Source organism: Lactuca saligna, chromosome 3, assembly GCF_052625555.1.
Source record: "Lactuca saligna cultivar CGN05327 chromosome 3, ASM5262555v1, whole genome shotgun sequence".
In the NCBI taxonomy this organism is placed as follows: Eukaryota; Viridiplantae; Streptophyta; class Magnoliopsida; order Asterales; family Asteraceae; genus Lactuca; species Lactuca saligna.
Window position 1 is genome coordinate 25,284,243 of NC_136419.1, and position 17,701 is coordinate 25,301,943.

The 17,701-nt window shown below is 34.0% G+C and overlaps 2 protein-coding genes across 4 annotated transcripts; one reads left to right on the plus strand and one right to left on the minus strand.

The window, feature by feature from the left end:
• Window positions 1–5,785: 5,785 nt before the first annotated feature.
• Window positions 5,786–8,211, plus strand: LOC145034844 (uncharacterized). Of its 2 annotated transcripts, none has more exons than XM_078983383.1 (10): window positions 5,786–6,016; window positions 6,090–6,159; window positions 6,505–6,572; window positions 6,655–6,716; window positions 6,806–6,887; window positions 6,986–7,219; window positions 7,313–7,441; window positions 7,533–7,594; window positions 7,765–7,884; window positions 7,974–8,211. In XM_078983383.1, the coding sequence occupies exons 1-10, from the start codon at window positions 5,966–5,968 to the stop codon at window positions 8,005–8,007; spliced, it is 912 nt and encodes a 303-aa protein (XP_078839509.1). In that variant the 5' UTR covers window positions 5,786–5,965; the 3' UTR covers window positions 8,008–8,211. The 2 variants fall into 2 exon arrangements, with proteins under 2 accessions (XP_078839509.1, XP_078839510.1); XM_078983384.1 differs by having other exon boundaries at window positions 7,978–8,211.
• Window positions 8,212–13,046: 4,835 nt separating this feature from the next.
• On the minus strand, window positions 13,047–16,151 carry LOC145034845 (glycosyltransferase BC10-like). Of its 2 annotated transcripts, none has more exons than XM_078983385.1 (3): window positions 15,808–16,151; window positions 14,578–15,204; window positions 13,047–13,842 (listed from the first exon to the last, which is right to left on the minus strand). In XM_078983385.1, exons 2-3 carry the CDS (start codon window positions 15,085–15,087, stop codon window positions 13,204–13,206), a joined length of 1,149 nt encoding a protein of 382 aa, XP_078839511.1. In that variant the 5' UTR covers window positions 15,088–15,204; window positions 15,808–16,151; the 3' UTR covers window positions 13,047–13,203. The 2 variants fall into 2 exon arrangements, with proteins under 2 accessions (XP_078839511.1, XP_078839512.1); XM_078983386.1 differs by lacking the exon at window positions 15,808–16,151 and adding an exon at window positions 15,596–15,786.
• Between the last annotated feature and the right edge of the window lie 1,550 nt (window positions 16,152–17,701).

The window sequence follows — 17,701 nt, forward strand, 5'->3', positions numbered from 1 at the left end:
CCAGTCAAAACGAAAATTTGTCCAAACACATTTTTTTTGGCAAAGAGAAGATTTTTCCTAAAAAAAGAATTTTTTAAAAATTTGGGTTTTTCCGATTATTTACGATCCACGTTTATAACCAAATATAAAGTTACATATATGGATTTATTTTACAAATGCCGTTTCTAAAATAATATTTATAAAAAACAATTTGAACTTTACAAAAAACTTAGGCTCCATTTAATTACAGGAAAATAAGGTGTTTTCTAAATAAAAGTAAAAAAAATTTGTTTAGTTAACATTTTTTCATAAATTTTCTGAATAAAGAAAAATTTATCATTTTTTAGAATTATAAAGAACTTTGAGAAAACAATCAAGATTGTTTTTCACAAATTTATAGCTCCAATTTTTTACTAAAATACACAAATATTCGATCTAGCCACACACCGAAACACTCACTCTAACTTATCCCATCTCACCCTGCTCGTTCCGTTAGAAGGATAGGGCGAGGTGTGTGAGTATAGGTGGGGGTGTAGTAGATATGGGTGTCATGGGCATAGGGGATTAAGTGGGTGATTAAAAGTGGAGGTATGTATGGGTATAGGGCATTAAGTGAGTGATTAAAAGTGGAGGTATGTATGGGTATAGGGGATTAAGTGGGTGATTAAAAGTGGAGGTATGAATGTTATTTAAATAATTAAAAATAAAATGATAGAAAATAAACATCTAAACATATCTTATAATTTTTTAAAATAAAAAATAAAACTCAATCACTTTTAATTAGACATGTTTTCTAAATTTTTTATAGAAATTAAAAATAAAAACTCATTTTATTTTTCTGAAACGAACCGTAACAAGTTCATTTGGTATATTAAACATTTGGAAAATAATTCTATAACCATTCATTTTCTCTAAAAATGACTAGATATGACGAATAGGAAAATGTGGGTTAGACCTTTAGAGTGACAAAGTGAATAATGATATTTATTTGGATGAAATATTATGTACATAAAAATCTAAGATTAAATGTTTATTTTATTATTCCAAAAAGCAAATGTAAATTGAATAGTTTTAAGGTGAAACGTGCTGGGCAAATTGTTAGCGTTTTAAACATTAATTTCATGTTTATTTTGGTTTAACAACCACTCAAGTCACCTTTATGGCTTTATCCAAATAAAGTAAAAAAAAAAAAAAAACAAAGTCACCTCTATCCAAATCAAGTAAAAAAAAATCATAAATGATCCATGTGGTTTTTTAAAATCTGAAGTTTAGTCCATGTGGTTTAAAAACATTGTAGATAGTTTCTGTGCTTTCAAAACTTTTAATGATTGGTCATTATTGTTAACTTTATTAAGTTTTGTTCGTTAACTGAAGGTCATTTTTATCATTTCGCTACCACAAGGACAATTTATGATGTTTTCTTTTATTTTATCAAAAATGAAATAATATACAAAGGGGTCTCCCTAATATGAACACCACCACAATCCCTAAAATACTAAACATGTTCTGAAATTTGGGTTCTTGAATCAATGCATAGGAAAGGAAGGAAGAAACTTTGTGGTTACTTCTAACCTAGTTGTCGATGGTTAAGTGCTACAATAAAGAGGTGGGATTTGAGTTAATTGGTACAAACAACGGGGTAACTGGAAAGGAATCGTCGTCTTCATCAAGTCGATGAAGAAACAAACAAATAAAAGGAAAAATCGGGAATCTCCAGTGAGACTGAGAGATCACGAAAAAGGGCAGGCGTCGACCTCTGGCGACCCTCGTGGGTTCAATCTCCGTTTGATCGGGAGGGAGAAGTACGAACAAAATCAACAAATGAGGTGGTCCGGTAGGGTTTAACAGATCCTGATAAGGGAATAGCTGATCCCCGACGAGCCTTCATCTTCACCCTGGTCATTGTCTTCATCTGATCGGAATGAAAATCAAACAGAGTGCTCAAAAGAGGTGGTATGGCGACTGGAATCGATGAAGAAGAAGAGGGGTTGTTGGATTTTCCGACGACCCTTCTCTTGTCTGTTCGTTTCCGGCTAACGCGAAAGGGGAAAGGAGGACTTTGGCGCTCACCTGTTTGAGAAAGAACTGGATAAAATCAGAAGTCGAGCGGGGGTGTGGGACCTCATCTTCATCAGATTGAAGGAGAAGAAAATGAGAGCAAAGACATGGGGTGTTTGGGTGTTGAACTTCGACGGGAAGGGATCTGTTGGAGGTTGGGATGGAGGCAACAACCTCCTCTCTCTCATCTTCGTGTTTTCTGGCGATCAGAGGACCACCCACTTTTGGTGGGTGAGTCTTGGCAGTCTAATGAAGAAGAAATGGGGACAACAATAGCAAGTATCGGGGGTGTTTGTGTGGTGCTAAACGAAGAAGAAAACAAGAGAGAGAGAGAGAGAGAGAGAGAGAGAGAGAACCCTTTTGTATATTATTTCATTTTTTATAAAATAAGAGAAAACATCATAAATGGTCCTTGAAGTAGTGAAATGACGAAAATTGTAACGACCCAAAATTTAAGACCAAAAATTTCTTTTAATAAGACATTACTTTAAGCAAAGTCATCATTCCAATACATAATCTGAGTATAAGTTTTCAAAACACACGTTCATTATCAGAGTAAACATTCACAGGTTGTCTAATCTATGGTGTGTGCCATGCGATCACCCCGAGCTCTTCCTTCCGCTACCGGAAATACCTGAAACCAAAACTGAAAACCGTAAGCACGAAGCTTAGTGAGTTCCCTACCCTACCACATACCATGCATAATCACATACTGCACATACTGGGCCACGCCCGCTATCTTGGGCCTCGCCCCTACCTCGGGCCTCGCCCACTACAACGACCCCGCCTGGCTTCGAGCCCCGCTCGGATACAGATCTGTTTTACTTAGGCCTCGCCTGTCACAGGGCCCCGCCCGCCAACAAATAATATCACATAAACATATCACAACACATAAGCTAACCTCATACGACTGATCTTGTCCTAAGGCCTCGCCTATCCTGGGCCTCGCCCTTGTCCTGCTACTGATGAGTCATGGGACCCCGTCCGCGCTCCTGCTGGTAGTGAGATACGGGCCCAGCCCACTCTCACTCCTTCCCTAGCTTAGGCCTCGCCCCTATTCTGCTACTAGTGAGATGTGGAACACCATCCACACTCTGCTATTGGTGAGATACGGGACCTCGCCCACACTCACCTCCCTACCAGGCACATACATGTATCATACAGACAACAAGTATAATCTATCATATAAACAAATCCTTGGGCACCCGCCCGCTATTAATGGACCTCGTCCTGATTATCATACTAGCATATTGTGCCTAGGGCTAACCCCCGGGTCTTCTTCTCATAACTACATGGGCCGGCATTGTGGCCTCAGACCCATTCACACAAAGGGAAACTCACTTGCACTGGCTGAACTTGCTGATGATCTCACTAGCTGCTGCCCGGCAACTCACTGGACTCCTGCTCCCCTTGCTCCCCGAACTAACAATATCAAAGCAACACTGAGCCTAGTTGACCCCCGAAAGACAACAAAGTCAACCCTGGTCCAAGTCAAAGTCCTGGTCAAGGTCAACCTTCCAGGTCAACCCTACTCGCCGAGTCACCCTACTGACTCGCCGAGTTCATATATTCAGAATCCTTCCTTTCGCGTCTCGACTCGCCGAGTCAGTCCATGCCTCGCCGAGTCTACCGATTTCTGAGTCCTGACCTGTCCAACTCACCGAGTCTCCACCCGACTCACTGATTCGAGTCTCAACTCGAAGGGTTTGGGGTTTCGCAACCTGACTCGCCGAGTCCAGGAACAGACTCGCCGAGTGCAAGGCAATCTTCATCTGACTCGATGAGCTGTTCATCCCACTCGTCGAGTTGCTCCTCACCTTCATGCTACTCGCCGAGTCCATTCAAATCCTTTTACATGCAGAGGGCTTTTAAGTCATGCAGGGGTTCCAACTCATAGATCCATACTCCCAAAGCTCAATCCTTACGTAAAGTTGCAAACTTTACGTATAACTAAAGAGATCTAGGCTCAAAACACTCTACGGCTAGGTTTTGGGACAAAAGGGCTTCACCAACTCCTCATCTTTTGATGCTTTATGACATATTAGACCATCCCAATACTAGATCTGAAGTGGCAACAACATATCTAGGCCCCAAACTCGAATTGGGTCTCGAACAACCATAAAAACCCCCGAATCTTATAACAAAAGTAGATCTAGATGTAAAGGAGGGAAGATAGCAGCTTGTTACCTCCAAGATGAACACAACTGAAGTAGATCTCAGATCTACAACTCCTCCTTTGAAGCAACCTTCTTGATCTTTAAGTTCATTTCCAAAGTTTCCTTCCTCCAAGCTATTTCTCTCAAATGATGGAAGCTCACACGAAATCAAGGGTTTACTGGTTCTCTAGGATGATATGGGGGCTGAGGGAGGGACATAACACCCTTTAAATAGGATACAACTCCCGGGATTAGGGTTTTCCTCATTCAGACCAGACTCGCCGAGTCACCTTGGCCGACTCGCCGAGTCGGTCACTTACTCCTCGACCCGGATCCCGCTCGGACTCACCGAGTTCCTCCTTGGACTCGCCGAGTCGCCCCTTAAAATTAGGGTTTTCTTTCTTTTCTTGGCCTTCCAAACTTTGGGTGTTACAAAAATACTCTTCAGTTAACGGATAAAACTTAACGGAATATAATGACCAATCTTCAAAAGTTTTGAAAACACAGAGATCATCTATAATGTTTTTAAACCATGAGGAATAAACTTTAGATCTGGAAAAACCACAAGAACTATTTATGATGTTTTTTTCAGTAAAATAACACAAGGGATATTACCAAAAAAGAATGGTCGCGTAGAGTTAATCAAAATAAGGTATTATTATTATTATTATTATTATTATTATTATTATTATTTGTGTGTGTGTTTTGCAAAACGTACACCAATAATTAATCAAAATAAGGATTTTTTTTGTGTGTTTTGCAAAAAAATGACGTTAAAAATAGGCTATTTTAAATTGATCAAAATGTATAATATGCTCTTATTATTTATTTTTTTCTAATTTGCAAAAAAAAATAATAAATAAATGTCATTTTATTTTATGTATATGTTTACGTTAAAAACTACAAGTAGTATGCATTTAGGAATTCTAATGAAAAATAAAATAATAAGTATGTGTTGGCCTAGTCTTGTATTATATTTTAGGAAATCATGTGTTTTTCTTAAATTTTAATATCTTTTTTAATTGGAAAGGAAGGGTAACGAGGGTTTCAGGTCAATTTTTACGTATTGGCTAGTTCCCGCTACAAACATGAGGTTATGTATCATGCTTTGGAGTTAATGCAAACAAAATTTCATGATCACAATAGTTGGGTAGTATCAGATTTAAACATAAGTCGATATTATCTATCATATCTTTCATATATTTTACTAAATCACTATAACCAATATGAAACATAAATCGAAAAAACAATAGTTTGGTCTCTCCAAACTCAAAAACCAAATCTTTCTATTATGTTTTGGTTTTAATAAAGGGAATCATTCTCAATCTAATGATGAAAAAAATATAAAAAATATTTTTTTTGAAAAATAATCTTTGAATATAAATGGTCTTCTAGAAAGTTCTATAAGTGGTTTTTTTTTTCCGAAAAAAAATAAAATAACGACTTTTCAATATATTGTTGTAAATATTAATGGGTTTCCTAAAATAAAAATATAAAAATATTAATAAGAAATTAGAAAAAAGAAAAAGTAAATTGGGACTGAAAGCCGAAGTTAGATGATATTCGAGGGACGATTTATTCGAATCCAAACGTATGCGGTATTGGGTGATCCGTCGCGGTAAGTCCTCAACCACACATCCATCTTCTCCGGTCCACGAACGCTCATATCGTCAACGGAAATCCCCATTGATGACTTGATTTTTCTCTTCTCTTCTATATGAAAACACTGATGAAACTTGGTTAGCTTGAAGAAGATTATCAATTCAATTGTCATGGGCACCGTCATCGACTCTCATTTCTTGGCACTCACAGCCATCGTTACTGTACAAACACACACTCTCCCCCTTGCATTTCAATCATATTCTAAATAACTCTAATCATTCTTTTTCCTTGCAGTTTTGCTATCAGTTGTCGTTCTTCGTAGTCACAGCACTTCTCAAATTCGATAAAGTCACCGATTTTGCAGGTATACCTTTTCCCATTGCTTCAATTTTACTCACTCCATACCTGTATTCTGTAAATTCTCTCCCAAGAAACCGGGATACTTTTACTTTTCAGCTGAACCCAAAACTCTTCCATATCTATAATTCTTATCCACTTTTTACTTGTCTTAAATTAACCTTTCTCAGTTTGTGGTTTATGTTATTTCTGATCAGTTTATTGTACCCAAGTTTATTTGAACATGTATAGATGAAATTCATGTTTATTGTTTTCCTTTTTGTTAGAGATTCATGATGAAATTCATCACTTTGGAAGAATTCACTCGGTCTGATCTAAACCTTACATTTTTTTTTTTTTTTTAAAATAACAGGAAGCACAAATTTTGTCATACTCGCTCTATTAACATTGATTCTAAAAGGATCATGGCACGTTAGACAGGTAACCAGCGCTTCTGTTTTCTAATTTTTTCTTCATAATTTTATATTTCATAAAATAATGTATCAAATCAATATTCATTCAGGTGGTTTTGAGCTTCCTTGTTGTAGTATGGGGTCTTCGCCTTGGAGTGTTTCTATTAATGAGGTATAAATAATTAAATACACAACTGTTCATTCTCAATCAATCAAAAATCCATTTTGTTAATCACTTTCCACTTTCACGTATCTTTTCAGGATCTTGAATTGGGGAGAAGATCGACGCTTTGATGAGATGCGTGAAAATTTGGGAAAATTGGCGGTTTTCTGGATCTTTCAGGTTTCTGTGTTGAATTTTACTTCGAGAATCAAAAAAGGAATATTTTTCTTAGTAAATATTAAATAATAATTGTTGTCATGTTATTATATATATAACAGGCTGTATGGGTTTGGACAGTTAGTTTACCTGTGACAATTGTGAATGCAAGTGACTCAAATCCAGGAATTGAAGCTCGCGATATAATTGGATGGATTATGTGGGGTGTGGGCCTCACAATTGAAGCCACAGCTGATCAACAAAAGCTAATGTTTAAAAATTCTCCAGAAAATAGAGGAAAATGGTGTGATGCTGGATTATGGGGGTATTCTCGTCATCCTAACTACTTTGGCGAGGTTAGTGGTTAAGTCATTTATTTATAATAAATTTGTTTGTTTGTTTTTTTTTTTTTTTTTTTTTTTTAATAAATATTGGGAATCGGGATGCAGATTTTTCTTTGGTGGGGAATCTTTGTGGGGTCCACCCCTGTTTTAGATGGTGCTGAATGGCTAGTTGTACTTGGGCCAGTGTTTTTAACATTGTTGCTTCTTTTCGTTAGTGGGATACCCCTCCTTGAGGTAAGCTATTTTATTATTATTATTATCTTTTTTTTAATAAATATTGTAATCGTTCAGTTGTTTAAATTTGTCAAAAAAAAAATGGATTCAGGTATCTGCAGATAAGAAGTATGGAAACGTGGCTGCTTATCGACATTATAAAAACACTACCAGGTTGGTTAAAACTTAAAAATCTACCCAATCACAGCATTGTACTTTCGACTTTGAAATTTTACTTTGAAAAACCATCCAACTATAGCTATAATATTTATAAAAAAAATAAAAAAATGAAAGTATGATGTTATAACAAACAAATTAATGAATTGTTTTTATAAATTCTTCAGTCCTCTCATTCCACTGCCTCCTGTGGTGTATGGAAGCTTGCCCTCATGGTTGAAAGTAGGTTTTCTGTTTGAGTTTCCTTTATACAACAAGAATCTTCCTAAAGAAGAAGTGTTAGGCTGGTAAGTCATTTTCCATTAAAATTTAAATACCATAAAGTTGGGATCTTTCAATTCTTGAAATTTTAATAATTTTGACTCTGTTTTGCAAGGAAGAAAGATGGAAGTACTACAAAAATAGGTTGATTGCTTTGCTAGATGCCTGGTATATGCTGTGATTCTTTACAATTTTCCTGCTAAAATTACTTCTCATTTTTAACATCGTTTTAATGTTGTAAAGAGTATCCATAACATTTATTGACTAAAATTATATATTTGTTATGTAGCGTTATTGTAATCATAGATTGACTTTTTTGTTACAGTGAAAATGTTGTGTCTAACCTTTCCAAATTCCATCTTTTGTCATCATATAATCTGTAAACTAATTAACCTATCGATAAACGTAAGGAATACGGTGGAAAATTTTATAATCACATAACATTGGTATACGAATATTATTATTCGGTTTGCTTATCCATAAAGACTAATATGATAAAATGTTTGTATTATTATACATAATATAATGGATCTCCAATGACTTTGATATGCATATTATTGATCGGCATCAATATGTGTTTTTGTAGTATGTAAGAAGTTAAAATAAATTGAAATTGAAATTATTTGTTTTTTAACTTTAAAAAGGGTTTTCAACATCGAAATTTTAGTTTTCCAACATTGAAATATTAATCATACAACCACAATAACATTTTTTTAAATCATTCCTTTCGTACTTTGCCTTAACTGTTCAACAATTTCATCTCGTAACATTACCATCTAATCTCAATCTTTTGCAGTACTTTGTCCTTGAACCCCATCTCCATCAACATCAACGCATACATGACTATTTTGAAAAGACCCATTGGGTTGTTCGTATTAAGTAAAGAACTCATCGTTTAACCTCTCTTTCCGTATAAAATTATGTAGCGCGAAACATGCAATGATAATGTTCCTTTGTGTAACCAAAGGAAATGGTGCCATCTTTTTCAATATAGGGAATCATGTTTTTAAAACGTCAAAAGCATGCTCAAGGACATTTCGAAGTATTGCATGTGTATGGTTAAATCTTGCTTTATTGGTTAATACACGTCTTAAAGCCAATACCTCACATTACGATACAAAGCCCTAAATCCTCGAATGTGCGCATACCATCACAAAGATAATATTTATATGTAAATATATAAATAATTAATTAGAATGTTCAACTAAAATACAAATATTTAACAAACCATAAACATACTGGTGTTGCAAAAGGGAATGGGGCATGTGGATTAACTAATGTTTCTGATAATATTCTTGAATCATTTTCTACCATTTCTAGTCGGCCACAATAAACGTAAAAATCATGCTAAAGTCACAAATTTCCAATACGTTTTGATAACAATCTCTTTCCTTTACTCTATATAAATATTGTTTATTAGTAGGTACAATAGCATGTATCAAAGTTCAATCAAGTACACCAACTGCTCCTCTAAAAAACCTATCATAGCCTCTTATTGTTTATTTGAGTGTTGCAATCTATAATCGATAACATCGTAAATTATGACCGACTATCATAAAAATCATAGCCATCTTTTCCTCAATAGATACATGTTTACTATCCTTTAACGAATAATTTAGTAATTTACTCTAAAATGTGCCCATAGTCGAATAAAGGATTTACGAGACATACGTAATATTTCAACATGTTGTTTGGGATCACCTTGCAATAACCCTAACATGTATTGATGTCCCGACATATCTGAATCATTGTTTCACATTCGTTTCAAATTGTCTACCAAAAAAAGCAGAGATACAAGTACATAAGTATTACAAGAAGTATTTTTTTAATCGTTATCCATTATGAACCTGTTAAACCACGAAAATTTGTTAATAACATAAACAACATAAATATAGAATCATAAATCAACATAGCCAAAAAAAACCATACATATGTTTACCAAGTATCAAAATAAGCAAATAAAACTCAATCAATGGTTCTAACACAAGCAAAAAAACAAACAAATAATGTTTCCCTATTTTATTAGTCCTAAATTTGTAGTTGTCATCTTAATACCTCAGGAATATATGACAATATCAAAAAACAAACAAATAATGTTTCCCTATTTTATTAGTCCTAAACTTGTAGGTGTCATCTTAATTCATTCTCTTAATACCTCAAGAATATATGACAATGTCACTCGTGCCTCTCTCATTTCTAATAACCATCAAACAAAGTTGCACAAACTTCTCTCTCATTTCTAATAACCAAAAAAGCATATAAAAAATCACAATACTATTCCAACAACTGTAATAACTAATTAGAGTTAAAATGTGATTTCCAACAACTATATACATCTAATTCCAGTTAAAAATGTGATTTCCAGCAAATATATTCATTTAATTTCATTTAAAAATGTGATTTCCAACAACAATAACAACTAATTTAAATAAATTGAACAAATTTTTTCATATTTGAGAAAAGTATACATATCAGCAAAGAAATCTGATTTCCAGCACATATGAACATCTAATTTCAGCAAATAAAACCGATTTTCAACATATGTACATATGATTTTTGAGTTTTGACAGACTAATCTGATTTTACCAACAATAACATCTGATTTCCGGCAACTATAACAAACCGTAGAAGATAACATATGAGGGAAAATGTTCTCACCAGTGGCAACAGAGATGGGAGACGATGGTGAAGATGTGGTGAGCATCAGCGGGCGTGAGCAATTGCAGAGGAGGAGAAATATGGCGAGGGTTTTGGGGAGGAGGGTTTTTTTGTGCAGACTATAGAGGAAACAATTGAAAAGAAGAGACAAGGCTTTTTTTTGGGATAATGACTTAAAAGAGTAATATATTTTTCGATTTGTACACATTTAGTCACTGAGTTTTTTTTCGTCCACATTGACTTAATAAGGTAGTATATTTCTTATTTTGTATACGTTTAGTCCTTGATAATTTTTTTGTTTCAAAATAAGTCATTTTTGTTTTTGTACTCATACAATACTTATGAATGATTTCTTTAGGTTTTTCTCACGGCATCTTATGTGAGACAATCATTGATAAAATGTGTGGGACTATTGATATTTATGTGTAACATCTCATTTTCACAAACAAATTTTTTCATTTTTAAATGAGACAAAAGTCCCTAATTATAAATCCATTATTAAGAAAAAAACGTTTATTCCAAAATACATTTATTGAAAATCATAGTAATATAAGAAACATGGAACCCTCAATACTATTGATGAATGTGTACAGTCATGTTTTCGCCTCCCCCACGATCAACGATAAAACCTGAAAACATAAATAACTGGGTAAGCACTAAGTTTAGTGAGTTTCTCCCAAAATAATGGGCCCACACTTATCAGACTGGAATACCTAGGCCCAATCAGTCATCGGACTGGAATACCAACATGCAGCAGGTCCAATCAGTCATCGGACTGGAATACCCAGGGTTTATTGGCATGTCGCCTTAAACCAACCGTTCTACTCGAGCCTCCGTGCCTCCGACTTACAGCCGGCCTGCACCAGGTATCTTGGCCTACAACATATAGCAGGACCACCTCAACCTATCACACCACCATATTGTTATCCCACATAAGATGTTGTGATAAAAACTTAAAGAAATCATTCATAAGTATCGAATGAGTACAAAAACAAAAATGATTTATTTTGCAACAAAAAAAATATCAAGGACTAAATGTGTACAAAAATATTAAGGACTAAATGTGTACAAAGTGAGAAATATATTACCCTATTAAGTCATTTTTACTTGCTAATCTGAAGTAGTCAGTCATAAGGACTAAATGTGTGCAGTTTAATAAGTTAAAAGGATAAATATGGATGAAAAAAAAGTTAGTGATTAAATGTATACAAATCAAAAAATATATTAACCTTTTAAGTTATTATCCTTTTTTTTTTAAACTAAGAATGTTTGGAAAAAAACATTGGTCCACGTCTCATTTAAAAGAGTTATCTTCTAAAAAATAAACACTTAAATGGAAATGTATCTGCAACTAAGAAAAAAAAAACTTTTTAACTTATAAAACTTAAAAAAGACATTGGTAATCTATTTTAAAAGGAAGATGTACAAAAGATTTGTGGTCTTCTAAAAAACTAAAAAACAAACGTTCTGTAGATGAAAATGTTTACGTGGTGTACATAAGAGGTTTAGAAGCTCCTTTTGCCCAAAAAAAATAATAAATAAAAACTATACATGACATGGGCATAGGCCATGGAGTGAGCTAAACAAGTCTAATTAAATCTTCTATGGGTTGGTATAGTATAATACAAAAGTAAATAGATTAATATTCCTCTACAGTTTGTAGGTGGGATAAGACTAAACATATAAACTAAATAATCAATCGAGAGGAAAGACATTTAGTGAATATATCTATATATTGGGATAATGAAGGAACGTGAAGCACACAAATGTCAACAATAGCAATTTTGTTACAGACAAAACGTGAATATTAATTGCTCTCAGATATTATTACAAAGCTACCGTGTCTCGGAAACATCACAATATTCAACATCATGAGAGGAAATTGTCACTAAAATATACACAACTACCATAAATGGATCAATGTGTAGAAGGGCATCCATTCAAATTGATATTTTCATGTAGTGGACCCTCAAAACAGACATCCATAATTTTTGGTCAAAAGTTTTTTTTTTTTTTTTTTTTTTCTAGAAACAACTCAAATTCATGAATTTATGATGTTGTTTAATCCTGTTTTTTTTTTCTTAATGTTGTTTCGAAATTGTTCAAAACCACAAGGTGTAAAACCTTAAAATTTGTGGATAGGAGCAATGGAACATAGATATACCGAGTCAACTTAATCGCAACTATTGTGACACTAGTCAACGACGCATTCTTTTATTCTGGAATCCTTAAGATTCACATACAAAGTCAACATTCTCCTTCACCACATGACATCGCATTTACAATTTATATTAAGTTGAAAATTATATACAACGTATCCACAGATTCCATACAAACTCCTGAAAAAACTTTTCAAAAAAAAAAAACCATTCACGTCAACTTATAAATAAAAGATTTTGAAGTCTCTTACAATAAAACAGTTCTTTCAACTTATTACCAATTTATGTACCAAACCCACAAATAAAAGTTTCTTTAGAAATTTTTTGAAGAAGCTTCTTGTTTTCGCAGTTTTGCTGACATTGTCAACATGTTCAACCAAATTAAAAGCAGTTTTCTGATTCCGTTTAAAACTAATATAAAATACAAAAAAACCTCACATTAAGAAACTATTCATTTGATATATCCCACAAAACTGTCTTAAACCTTTCCAATTCCAATTCAAATTCCAATTCCAATTCCAATTCCAATCAATACCCCAAAAATTCAGGAGCAAAACGAAGCAGCCTTTCCAAAGTACTTGGAGCAAATTTCCTTGCAAACATATAACACATCAAAGACGGCTTATCATTATAAACACATTCCCGACCTTCATGAAGTTTCTTCATAAATTCCTCATTAATATCCATCGCCCCAAACGTCGCAGGGTGGGGCCCACCCCTGGACCAGTCAACCCAAGTCAAACTCCTGTTTGCAAGCAGTTTCGGTGCCTGGATTGTTAACAAAGTCGGAAAATAATGCTCATCAACATAACAAGCGGGCCTACAAAACTGGAGGAATTTTGGGTAAAATGTGACATCAGATATGATAATGGATGCCAGTTTTCGGTTGACTTCAAACCACTGAGCGCCTTTTCTCCATTGGGAAATGTTGACTTCGGGCAGCATGTTCGGGTTGTAGCGGCCCCGCCCGAATGGGCCCGGGTCATCAAAGGCGCCCATGAAACTGTATTTGGATCGTGTTATGTAACGATATGTTATGGTGAAGTTGTAGAGTGGAATGCATGATTCCGATACAAGAATGAAGTATTCGTTTGAGATGTCCAGAAGGGCGTTGGCTAGGAGTCTCCTTTCCGCATCACACATGCTCATTCTACCCCATTCCGCTATCTGCAACAGGGGTATAATCGTCTTTTGTCAGGATAAATCATGTTTAAAAGGTTTATGAGAAAATGATGATGGTATTGCCACACTATACATGGTATTTACCCTTCTTCTTTTTTCCTCACAACTGATAGATATTGTGAGATTTTGCTTTTTGGAATGTAAGGGTAAAATGGTCATTTAGTCTCGTTCAGACGGTTTATTTATTTAGCCCAGAAACCTTATGTATATAGTATATACAATACTTTATCCAAACAGATGCTCATTACCCATTCAGGCACTTTTCCCATACACGATTTTATGAGAAACAAGAAAGAAATAGCTCCTTAAGTGGAAACGAAAAATATATGCGAGGGTAAATTTGTAAAATGTTAGGACTTAATTGGGGGAAACCTCAATTCTGTGTTTTTCTTTATTAAGTCATTCTTTCTGCATTAACTCGAAAAGAAACATCCAGATATAGCTAACTTAAGTTAAAGGGTGTTTCTTTTTTTACTTAACACATAAAGAATGTCTTAATAGGTTAAGTTATTATTGGGGTCATTACAAGGGTCAATGTGGATAAGAATTATAGTATATGGTAATTGATCTTTATATGATATTTTCCTATAGATTTGCACATCTTTTTATGGTAATACTTAAGTAGTCATAAAACTACAAGTCTTTAAAGCAACTATCTTATAAAAATGAACACATTAAAGCTAAAAGATAACAAGAAACAAGAAGCAGGGCTCAACATACCTGACTTGGTATCTGTCTCTGATAAAAAACAGATGTTGATGGAAAACGAGCTTGAAATGATGGAAGTGAATGAATGTAAATGGAATAAAGACTGTTGTGCCCCTTAAAGAACCTCTCCCACAAAGGAGCCAATGGTAATGGGCCTTTAGTCAAGAACATAAAGGCAATCTTTGGGACTCTTGCAAATGGATACTTTTTTAACTGTGGAACGAATGAAGCTCTCCAAAATAGCTCTTTATCACTCATTGTGTGGACAAGATTCGAAGGAGGTGTGATCCAATGGTCAAGATTGTTCTTTGGTTGTGCTTGTATACATGGTTGCAACATGGGGATTGCTGATGTCACTGTTGTTACTCCTCCGGTTTTACGGATCATATATATACTAAATAATGATATGGCAAAACATAAAAGTAGAAATAAGGAGAGTAATTGAACAAGTCTTTGTGGTAAAGCCCTAGATTGGTTTGACCTACTTATAACTGTTGTAGGAGGATCTTTTCCTTCCTCCATTGGGAATAATAATAATAATAATCAAAGATTGTATCTTAATAACACAAAACTATGAGATTTTGGTTGTGGGTATGTTGTTTTATGGCTCATAAAGTCCTTTAAGAGCCTTCTTGCACCCTGAAATAGAAATCACAATGAGTTAAAGAGTATATCTTTGGTATCAGTTATCAATAGAACAAGATCCCAGATGTTTTAATCTAGTGGGTTGTTTTTCATAATCCAAGAAATGTGCAAATTGTCACAAGAATATAAAGATGGAAGTGTTTTCTAAAATGATACAGTTGAAACCCTGTCAATCTCACCCATCTACAAATCGATGATAACAATGGGTTTTAGGGAAAAAAGAAAAAGTTGGCAAAAGGTAAAAAGGATTAAAGGACAAAATTCTTCAAACCCCTTGTAGCAATTTGAGATCTCAAAATTACGAAAAAGTTGTATCGGGAAACGAAAAACCTTCAGTTTGTAGTAATAATTAAAGGATTTGAAATCTATGGGAGTTGATAATTACCAGGACGCATCTAACACGAAGGCTTTAAAGACGAATATAATAAAAAACCAATCAATATGTATAAAACAGCAGAAACGCAATTACGAATTGATATCATATAACATGGGTGATTGAGATGAGTATCAAAAAGACTCCTAATAACGAAACTAATTGAAAGATCTAGAACAAACTGATTGAGTAAACAAGGGGGAAAACATTGAAGTAGAACATACCATGAACCGGTGAGAAAAAGAGAGCATCCAACAACAATAACTAGTGATATCGCAGCTGATATTTGACCCAATACTTTTATTGATTAATTGAGAAAAGGACTTTGCACTTGGTGTGTCTGTATCTGATAGAGAAAGATATATAGAAACGAATCCAGGAGTGTGGGAGTAAATATAGGCGACAAAGAATATAAGAATGGGGAAGTGCGAAACGTATGAAAGAGCGAAGAGATCTATGTAATGGTGGTCTGGTTCGTGTGATTTTGTTTTAGAATTGCTTACACAATGTTAGAGAGAGAGAGAGAGAGAGAGAGAGAGAGAGAGAGATGGCTTTTATGGCGTGAACACTGGGTAGCAGTTTCTTTTTTTCTTTAATAAATTTTCTTTTTGTCTTTGGATTAAATTATTGTACGTTTTTTCAAGGAATTTATTGTTATAAAACTAGTCAAGGACACATGTGTAATAAGTAATAACCTATATTGTATTCCCATATTAGAGTTATATAATATAATATAATGTATTCCCGTATTAGAGTTATATAATATGGGTATTTAATTAATAACTAAATTGACACAATTGAAAAGTTCAACCCTTTTTAAATATATTGAACTGTTTGTGGGTAAAGCCTCTTCATTAATATTGACCAAATAAATTGTAATTTCTGTCTGGTAAAATTATGTTCACCGGTTGCAAATATATACATGTTCGCTTTTTTTATTTTTCCTTTTTTAGTAAATTACCTGAGATATTTATTTCAAAATGATTTTTGAAGTAAAAGAGTAGAGCATATGTCGACAATGCGCAAACAAAATAAAGTGGGTTCCTCCAATTTGATTGTTTATCACTTTATTGTGATTTCGTGATTCATGATTGTTTGATAGTAGGGAAACAAGTTCCGAGACAGGGATAATCAAGGTAGGTCAACAATTGTTTTTCACTAAGGTCAACAATTGTTTTATTACTAGTATTTTTTTTATATACATAATCATTGTTACATAACCATGAATGTTTGTATATCTTTATCTTTTTCTTTAAGTTACTTAGTGAAGGATTTTGTTGCCATTGTTTAAGGTTTCGGAATTTCAAAGTCAAAGTAGGACACAAGGAAGATCAATTGAGTAGGGCTCAAGCAAAGAGGTTTGATTCTATATAAAGAAAGTTGTTTCCTAGTCTTTTGGTAGTCTAGGCCTATAAATACATTCATAGAATGGAGTTATGATCTATGTTGTAATCAAATTAAGTTTTTGAGTGATATTTTCTCAATAAAATTGGGGAGTTATTCCATATGCTTTGTTTTTCTTATTTGAATTGGTATCAAAACTCAAAAAAAAAAAAAAAAAAATACAGCGATAGAACAAGTAGCCATCAGGTGGTACTCAACAATTAAAAAAAAATTATCTGAATTGGTATCAGAACTCAAAAATAAAAAAATACAGTGATAGAACATAAGTGGCCATCAGGTGGGACTCAACAAAAGTAGTTGTCGACATAAACCTTTTGTAGACAAAGGTTTCTGTGAACGAGTTGATACATCTGCAACAATCGATTTTAATAATCAATCTTTTTTTTTTGTTCTATAAGAGGTCTTAATTAAACGATTGATCTTCATTTGTCGACAACCACAAATTGAAGAATTGTCAATTGGAGTATTGTCGATTGAAATTGCTGATCAAACAGTAATCATTAGTTTTGATTTTGAATTAAGTGAATTGCAAAATCGCCAAGTGTAATTGATCAATTGGAATCGACTTAATCGTTTCTGGTTTGGAGTAATTGATCAAACATTAGATCGATAGAACAATGTTCATAATAGTGCTAACTTTTTTTATCTGTTCACGATTGAGTTGATTTGAACAGTATTTTTCGATTAAACTCAATTGGTTTGAAATTGATTGAT